The sequence below is a fragment of the Epinephelus fuscoguttatus genome, linkage group LG20 (genome assembly GCF_011397635.1).
Source record: "Epinephelus fuscoguttatus linkage group LG20, E.fuscoguttatus.final_Chr_v1".
In the NCBI taxonomy this organism is placed as follows: Eukaryota; Metazoa; Chordata; class Actinopteri; order Perciformes; family Serranidae; genus Epinephelus; species Epinephelus fuscoguttatus.
The window spans coordinates 21,016,595-21,026,586 of record NC_064771.1 but is presented as its reverse complement, the minus strand read 5'-3'; the positions used below and the strand labels follow the sequence as shown (position 1 = coordinate 21,026,586).

The following is a 9,992-nucleotide window of genomic DNA, read 5'->3' as shown; positions in this document are numbered from 1 at the left end:
CCTTTAAATGAAGCTTTGCATTAGTTCATGCAGGACATGGAAGTCACATGGCCCAGCTGTAATCAGCTGACAGCCAGCGGATTGGATCATTGTTTCCTATCAGTCACACACCAATCACAGCCCATTACTACACAAGGCGGTCCATTTAATAATGGCTTCCTACTCACTAATCCTTGCTATAGTAATGCTGCCACACACTGCTGCTGCTGCTGCTACTGCTGCTTTACCTCCACCACCCCAGCCTCCACCTTTCTAATTCACAGTCCTAACATGGCTCTAAGGTTAAATGGTACGTAGTGTCTTGCTTGGGCCCACTCTTGTATACTGGGGGGGTTATATCTGCATTTCACTCCCTGTATTGGCAGAGCATGCTGCTTGTCTAATCCTGGGAGCACCTCAAGAGTGGAGCCCTCAGCGCCAAACATAGCTGTATTTCTATTTGTTGCAATAAATGGTGAAATCTACAATGAGAGTGTTCCTGACTGAGAGACGTCATATCTACGGAAAAAATTCAGATTTCGGATTTTGTTGATTCAACTCGTTTGAATCTGTTTCATACTGGAAAGACTCCACCTACTGGTTGTTGAGGTGTGTGCATCAACTAAGGTAAGACTCCCATGATTTTATTCTGACATTGGAAATTTTGTCTGTGATAGTGTTTGTTGTAAGGCCAACATCAGACCAACACATTCTCACCCCAACCTCATCACATATCGACATTTGGTCATGGACTTTCCACGTTGACATATGATATGCAAGATACCCTGGGTGCGTTGGTTGTTGAGCGTTGTATCAATCCGATGTGAAAGGACGGCTTTTTTCTTCTGTGTCTGACGCCGAAAGTCACTGACCAAGCGTTGGTATTTGACGACTTTGGAGTAAGACCTGGTTGTATCAGACAGTATGTGGGAGCTTGTTTGCAACTTTTGATCTACTCATCCCTCTCCTACGCACCTGCCTCAGCTGTGGTTTAGAGGTAGAGGGGGTCGTCCACTAAGGGGTAGATCGGCATTTCGATCCCCAGCTCCTCCAGTCTGCAGGTCAAAGTGGCTATTCCATGGATGTATGACAGCATGCTAATGGTTGAGTAACAGGTGGCACAATGTATGGTAGCCTCGGCCACCAGTGTGTGAGTGGGTGAATAGGACATGTGGCATAATAGCACTTTGAGTGGTTGGAAGACTAGAAAAGCGCTATACTAGTGCTGTCCATATACCATTTACCAAATAGATGTGCAAGTTTTCTTCTGTTCCTAGCTTTGAATAATGCCACAAGCCTACTTTATTTTTAAGCAACAATGAATAAGAAACCAAAGCGTACCTCTGTATTTGTAAATTCTTGTTCTTTTTCTTCATGCAACAAAAATAAGCTGCCACTTTGTGGAAATTGGAGACACTAGAGACGCCTGAATGTGTGATCAGCCCTTTAACAACAGCAACTTGTTTAAAAATAGCTTATTTTCTGATTAGAAATGAATCGAGGAAAACTGGGAAGTCACACTTTAATAATGTAACAGCACTGATGTGTCTCCCATGATAACAGTGTGTGTAGAAAAAGAGACTGCGAGTAGGAAATTGATGTTACAAGTTAAAACAAGGCCTATTGCATTTGTTTGCCTCTGTGCTGGCACCAGCAGTGGCCAAAGGCATTATTTTACTGGTTGTCCATCCGCTCATCCATCCGTCTCATCCTCATCAACGCCTGGGGAAAATTTCTTCAAATTTTGCACAAACATGAACCTGGATTCAGGTATGAGGTGATTAGAATTTGGTGGTCAAAGGTGAAAGGTCAAGGTCCATTGTGACCTCACAAAACATATTTTTGGCCATGACTATATGCTAATTATGACAAAACTTGCACAAATGTCTCCTAGGATAAAACAATGAAGTGATGACCTTTTCTATTCAAAAGTTCAAATGTCTACTTCACTTTGACATCATAATGTTCTGCAAGAACACTTCTCTGGCCATTACTGAATGTCATTACTCAGGAAAGGAAGGTAGAGGTTTGGTCAGATACTGAATAAGTGACACTAATCTCTGGTGTCCACCTTAAAACTGTGCTGATTGTATAAATCTTCTGTGCTGCCGGGGGAACGATGAGTGTGAAGCATCCACATTTTAGAATTTGCGGGTTCTTTGCAGCAACATACATATTTGAAGCATTGTCGACTGTCATGGCTACAACTTTGTGTTCTATCATGTTCCTCTGGTAGTTCACCACAAGATTGTTTGTTTTGGTGACATTGAGCTTCAGGTGATTGTTGTTTCACCATATGATGAAGCCCTCTATCAGTCCTCCGTACTCCTCTGTAAAAAGGAGGGTGACTGTCCTGTTTGGTTTGGATCAATTGAACTAAAGTTTGTTTGCCCCCTAAGTGTGGTTTGTTTGGGCAGGTGTGAACACAGCAATCACACTAAGATGTGCGCCAAAACATCTGGACCAAGACCTTCTTGAAGAGGTGATCTCGGTCTGGTTACAAACAAACCCTTGTGCGGTTTGTTTATGGTGAGAACGTGTTCTGACCTGGATCTGAACCAACTGCAGTCACATGACACATTGTTTGAGTTAAACATGAGCACGGTACAGTCCTGGAGGATTATTAATGTGCGCCTCCTTCAGTACTGCCTTAATAAACATTGTTTTCTAGGTCTAGTAGTTTGCCTAAAATGAACAATGCAAGCAATATAGTACACAATGACCAGCGCTAAAATCAACCTGTGTAGCTGTCCCTCCATTGTGACATTAGAAAGTGTCGCATTTATCTTGCAAGTGTACTCTTCTTCAACTTTTTGTTTACTTCCTGATTCTTCCCGCATGGAAATTCTAACCAATCAAGAGCAGCTTTCTTGCAGAAGGCATTTGATCTGGTCCACTTGTAAATGCTGCCGTGAGAACATGAACCGTGCAACTTTGTCACAAAATTACTCCCTGATTTGGACCAAAGCAAGACAACTCTAGGTCTGAAAGCACCCTAGGTGAAGACAGCATGTTTCTCAGTGGAATTTCTTCACTGGAATCATACATGTCAATACAGTAATAACTAACAGTTTGCCAAATAAATACACTTAATACATTTGAATAAATTCCTTCAAAGTCTTCACTAGGTATATGTAGGTCTAGACAGACATGGATATAAACCTTAAATTGACTGTAGGGCTACAACTAACATTAATCAGTTGATTATTTTCTTGATTAATAAATTTGTTGTTTTGTCTATAAGATGTCAGAAAATGCTGAAAAATGTTGATCAGTGTTCTTTGAAGCACAAGACGATATCCTCAAATCTTTCTTGTCCAATTCAATTCAGTTTTATTTATAAAGCCCAATATCACAAATCACAATTTGCCTCACAGGGCTTTACAGCATATGACATTGCTCTGTCCTTTGGACCCTCACAGCAGATAAGGAAAATCTCCCCAAAGAAACCTTTATTGTGGGAAATATGGAAGAAACCTCAAGAAGAGCAACTGAAGTGGGATCCCTCTTCCAGGACGGACAGACGTGAAATAGATGGCGAGTGTACAGAACAGATCAACATAATAAATTTACAGTGATACAGTGTTAGAACAGTATTTTGGTAGCATATATGTTACAAGTATATATTAATATATGATAGTATATGTGATAATAATATGTGTATAATAATAGTAGAAATATGACTAATAATGATTGCAGTAGTAGTAGGCATCAGGCAGGACCACTACAGCAGCGTAACCACGACCTACGATCCAGGCATAGGTGTGCCTCGTGGTGCACATCTCATCCCAACTGGACGCAATGCAAACGAAGCAGCAAGCAAACATCTGATTTTGTTCAGTGTTTCCCAGTAAAGTTGTACTAACCTCCTCCCGGTGTGTCGCTTGCTTGAAAACCCACTCGCCCTTCCTCTATTTTGGTAAAGCTTTACACACCTCCAACTTATTCTCAGAGCAACAGCGAGCGGTTCCTTAAACTCGCTCAGGGCTCGTAGGCTCCCTGTTGGTGTTGCTCATAGTATATCTAGACCATTTTTCACACTCCATCTGCCAGCGTCCGCTCGCTCGCTGCATGTTAGGAAGAGGTGTAAGGCTTTTATATTCACATTTAGGAAGCTGGAGTCAGAGAATTTAGATTTTTCCTTAAAAATTACCCAACAGATTAATCGATTATCAAAGTAGTTGGCGATTCATTTAATTGCTGACAGATAGTCGATTAATAGTTGCAGCTTTGCACTCATGAAGCCGTAATTCAAGTTTGCTGTTTTCTCGAAACTGTAGCAGTATTATGGAAATATATGTATACCCTTAGAATTGAATTGTATCTCCCCATGCACATGCACTGTAAATCTTCGTGATTCATTCTCACTCTTGGTTATAGCCTGATTTTACCTCATATCATAATTTATGTAATTGCCCCTGTTTTCAGTAATTTGCTGCTGATTGCACTGCAACTATATCTTTCCTCCAAGGCCCTATCTATGCATGGTTGCTGTGTGGCGCTCCTTTTTATAAATACAGACCCAAATGCCAAATGTGGCAAATTAAAGGCGCCTGGATCCTACTGTACCTTGGGTGTGTTTTTCACTCATATTCCGATATCAGCGCTGCCCATGAAATGTGGCTGGCTGCGCGCCCAAAGCACTACTGTCCCTTGTGAACTGTAAAATAAAGGATTCATCCACTGCCCACGGAGTATCAAGTTGAAGTAGTGCTCTAACTCGCCCATAAATTATGAGCCAGGTGTTTGGTTTGTTTGTTCTTGTGTGCCACTGGTGGAAGACATCGGGGTGGCGCCTCCCTCCCTCCTCCTCCACCTCCTCCTCATCTTCTCATCCTCTCCCTCCCTCCATCTCACCGCTCCCTGGGGTGTGTCTATGGCAGCGCCTCTCCTTTCCACGCCGCGTGTGTATGTGTGTGTGGCGTGCGCTGCTGTTGCTGCCGCCTCCTCCCTCTGCCTCCTATCTGCATCTGCTGCAGAGCTTAGCCAACACGCATCTATGCTCTGTCTCTTGTTTTTCCCACTACCTACCTATTTCTACCCACCACAATTTCTCCCTCTTTCTTTCTGCCTTTCTTTTGTGCTGATAAGGGAGTCAGCGCACACCTACACCCGTGGAGTCTGGGGGAGAGATGGGGCAGTCACTAGTCGTCACTTTGGAGTATTGAGGACGGCGGTGAACCGGAGGAGAGCGCCGGATGGGATAGGAGCCGTGAAACCCACATCACTCACCGCGGATTGAGCAAGCCCCCCTCCTCCTCCTCCTCCTCCTCCCGTCCTCCTCCCCTCCCTCCATCCTCCATCCTCCCCTCTTTCTCTCTCTCTCTCTGTCTCTCCCTAGTCTGCAGCCTCCAAGAACAGCCGCCGCATCATTTTTTCAGAGCAGCAGCCCCCTCCCTCCCTCCCTCCATCCTCTCTCTTCTCTCCATCTCCCTTTCTGCTGCTTGCACCACTGTGGGAATGCAGCGAAGGTAAACGAATCGTTGAGTCTTCTTTTTTGCCCCCCTCCCCACCACCTCCAATACCGGATCTATCATCGCAGACAGTCAGCTTTGGAGAGCTATCATCCCGGGGAAATCAGAGTGCTGCTGTCGGCGCAGGGATTGGACCCGGATCAGTTGGATTTAGCCCGGACACCAGCAGCAGCAGCAGCAGCAGCACCACCCCATCTCATTGGCAGATCGCATCAGATCCCTTCTGCCCTGCCTCGTTTCAGTTTTACCGGCTCTCCCGTCACTGGATTACCGACAGCTGGAGCGAGCAAATGGGGTGGCCGGGCATGGAGAACTGACGGCGTTCAGAGGCAAACTTGAAGTAGCCGACAAAGACACCTGCAAGAGGGAAAAGGGAGCTCTGTGATGCACGCAGAAGAGGTCAAATGAACTCACAGAGAATAACGGAATAAGGTAACAAGCAGTGGTTTGTATTTCAAGGACCTTATGCGGCCGGTAATCAACCAATTGAGAGTGGAGAAGGGTGCTGCCGTAGCCTGGGTTGTTGATCTACGCACGCACACACGCACATGGATTTACAGCTCCAGTCTGAAACGGATCGATATCCTTCTCCGTTTTTTTTTTTACGTCGGCTTTTTTTAACAAGGGAGTGAAGCATCCTGGGATTTATCATCGCTTCGTTAGCGCTGAAGTACAGTGAGGCGCCCCCTCGCTCCGCTCTCTCACCTGTCCATAACCTGCGTGCTCGTGTGGAAGTGTGTGTATTCTCGTGCATTTTCTTTTTGGGGTGTGTGTTTGGTTTGCTGTCCGCCAGAGGGAGTGTAGGTTATATTGCTTGTGTTTGCATTGGAGTGCTGTGCCAGCTTTTAATTAGTAGTAGGTGACTGTGAGTGATTGTGTCTGCTCGTGCTTGTGGGTGCCTGTGCATTTAGTTAATGTTTTTTATGTTTGTGCATGTAGATATATAGGCTTGATATTGTGTGGGTACGTACTTAAGATGCCCAGCGTTTCTTCCACGCCACATCCCCTTCCTCGTATATGCCCTTGTATCATTTGGCCACCTGTTTGACCTCCTGAACACCCCAAGAGAAGAAGAAAAAAGCTCCGGCAGGATGAGTGAGCGTTCCGGTGCAAGCAGTCTAGCAGCCATGACGCTGGAGGAGCCAGGGGCTGAACAGGCATCTCCCAGAGCCCCGGGCCCTCTCCGCTGCGGCCCCTGTGCCGTGTGGCCTCGCCAGCAGACCTGGCTGTGTGCCGTGCCCCTGGTTATGGGCTTTGTGGGACTGGGACTCAGTCTCATGCTGCTGAAATGGATTGTCGTGGGATCCGTCCAAGACTATGTCCCCACTGATCTGGTGGATCCCAAAGGTAGCATTGGACAGGACCCTATATTTCTCTCCAAACCCAGTGCCATGCCCAAGGGGCCCGACATTTCCACAGCCACCACTACTTCAGCTGCCTCTACCACAGCAATGGTGTCGACCACCACGCCGCTAGCCGCGGATGGTGCGGCCCCGGAGCCAAGAACTCGATCCGGGCCCCCAGCAAACCACTCAGCCAACGGCAGCAATGCCAACGGAGACGGCAACCGGCCCCCACACCTTCACAACCGTGTCGGCACCCGCATTAGCGGGACTACAGTTACCACCTCCACCACTCGCACCACCCGACTCACCCCGCCACCCAGCGGTAAGGACGTCACCCCTCACAGCACTGTTAGAAAAGGAAGCGGCAATAATGGACGTAATGGAGCCGCCAACTCGAAACCAGGGCAGACCTCTGCCACCGTCACCACCACAGCAACCACCACAACTACAGCTACTGTGAAGATCACCACCAAGGTGCAGCCGACCACCTCCCAGCCGGCCGCCCCAGTCAAGCCCACGTCACGCTGGAATCGCCCAGGCAAGGGCCCGGCGACACGCCCACACCACCGCTTCCGAACACGTAAGTTAACTTTTTGGGTTCATGGAGGTGTGTGAGTGCTGCTATGTGAGGTTTTGTGTGGAACTCCAGATGAGTGTTTCACAAGAGCTCCTTCCTGGGCCTTCCAGTAATGATAATGGTATACCACTATGGCTGCCAGTTATCACATATAACTGTATGCCAGGGTAGAAAAAAACTCTTTTGTCTGATATGCTTTGATATGACTCATGGTCTGAGAATATAAATTATTTCCTTTTATATCCACATGGAAAGTGGATACTCCAGCAGCTTAACATTAATCGTATTCATTAGCACAGACAGATATCAGGGGATATTCTCAGTATTTTCACCCCTCTCGTCTTTATCTTTTACTTGTGCATTAATCCGATATGAATCTTACCTCCGGAGGAGTTTTTTTTACACGCACTGGTTTAAGTACCATTAAAAGCAGGGCTCCATCTAGTAGAATTTATTTTGTTTTGTCTGCTTGAGTTGGGATGTTAAAGCATTGTGATGTGACCAAGGACAGCATATTTGTGTTATGAAAACAAATAACAGGAGCTGGTGAGGTGTCGAAGTGGGAGAAAGGTTAGCTCTCACCTCCTGTCTAGAGGAATCAGATATAGCAAGGCCACACATCTCATTTAGATGAGAGGATACTGGGAGCAGAGTGTCGCAGGTACTGCTTTCACACTGCAGGGATGTACTGAGAGGGGGAGAGAGAAAGAGAAGGCTCAGAGGGGAAAGTAGATGGATGTCGGGATGAGAATAAGGTTGCAAAGGACAAGAGGATATAGATGCGGTAGGAAATGGGAAAAAAAACGAGAGGAGAAATACTTTGAAAAACAACACAAAGTAGGAGAGGATGGCAAAGGAAGGAAGAGAACACAGGAAGCATAACAAAGAAGGGGAATGAAGAGTGGGAGCCGTGAGTAGAGAGAGATGGCAGATGGAGTGGGCTAAGTGAGGGAAAGGCTTGAGGGAGATAGAGGTTATAAAGCAGGGGAGCTGTGAATTTTGCGTATTTAGCATTGTGTAAAGAAGGAAGGCTTCCTGATTATGCATTCCACAAGGGACGTGTTTTTAACATCACAAGGCATATTTTTTCAGACGTGGGTGGGGCAGGATGCGAGTGTAATCATGAGCACTGACTGTGTATGACTATGTAGAATTTTTATTTCCAAACACCAGGTGCTCTATTTTCGAACAAATTTTGCTGGAACGTAGGATTTTAATTGGCAGCTTTGATTTAAAATGTTTGGCTCATGATCATCTATATTTAGTAGCAAATTCACCGTAGCTTCCTGGTACAAATATAGGAAGCTATATTTGCACTAATGCAAAAGATGCAGTGGCAAAAATGCACTGTGACCAACATGCTGTGATAAAATTATGAGCTAAATGGATTTATCATGGGAGGGAATTATGAAATTGTCCATTTCCTCTTCCTTTTTTTTTCAGCCAAGTGCTCCAGAGGGCAATGACAAACGTTAATGTGAAACTGAAACCTTCATTTGTGGTGTGGATCATATGTTTGCATAGCAGTTCCGGTACACTCTCGTTTATCAGTTGGAAAGCGTCAATGACATCGATTCCACAGGCAAACAGTGATCAAGTGACATTATTTCCTCTTTACCTCAGGGCAAAATATTTTCAGCATAGCTGGTTGGACATTGGATATTAAACAAAATGCACTCTGTATGCAGTTAAACAGCTTTGCAGAAAACGGCTTAAACTTTGTAGTTTCCCCAATTGTGGGAGAACATTGGCTGTGGTCAGCTTGAATTCATCCAGCAACAATGGACTCCAATGGTGACAAAAGTATAGAAATGCCAATAGGCAGTCCTCAGACTCTTCCCGCAGCATAATCCACTGCTCCAGAGTCAATTACGTCACTCGACAAAGAGCTGCCAAACAGCTGAAAGCTGCCAAACTGGGCAGCCCCCCTTGTGTGAACATCAGGACGCATCTGTTTGTACTGTATACTATGAAAGGGCACTGCCTTCAAAAGCTAAAGCATGCTTAGTGAAGCTGCCCTCAGTTAATAAAACCTTCCAGGTATACGTGTAATATTCAGCTGAGGCTGATGTTGTCGACAAATCTCAAGCCTACATGTTGACATCATGCAGAGTGGGCTGACATTTTAGCTCACATGTGTAATCTTTATCCTTTCATTTAGTAAATATCTACCAGGCAGCAGGTGGCACTCTACAGGCACAAGCACCTCTCTGATATGCTCACTGAGTTTGAAATTAATTGGGACAGATTCTTGCCAATAATAAAGCAAAATAAATGACTGAATGCTCACCAGATCTTAAAAAACATGCAATTGCATATTCTCCTGAGACCCGAACTTTTCTTTTGTATGTGTTTTTAATTTCTCCTAGCTATTTGGGATTAGTAGGACCTGATAAGTGTAAAAAAACTAAACATTGTCAATGATAATAAAGTCCCAGTGTCCTCGAACGAGACGATAATATAGTCCCATGTCCTCAAACAAGACAATAATAAAGTCCCAGTGTCCTCAAACAAGACGATAATATAGTCCCATGTCCTCAAACGAGACAATAATAAAGTCCCAGTGTCCTCGAATGAGACGATAATATAGTCCCATGTCCTCAAATGAGACAATAA

General features: G+C 45.2%; 1 protein-coding gene across 2 annotated transcripts in view; it reads left to right on the top strand.

The window, feature by feature from the left end:
* The first annotated feature begins 5,320 nt into the window (after positions 1–5,320).
* nrg3b (neuregulin 3b) overlaps positions 5,321–9,992 on the top strand; it is a 311,873-nt gene continuing 307,201 nt past the window's right edge. For both annotated transcript variants that reach the window (XM_049563548.1, XM_049563547.1), the window contains exon 1: positions 5,321–7,379. In XM_049563548.1, coding sequence (XP_049419505.1) covers positions 6,545–7,379 — 835 coding nt within the window. In that variant the 5' untranslated portion in view covers positions 5,321–6,544. The remainder of the gene's footprint in view (positions 7,380–9,992) is intronic.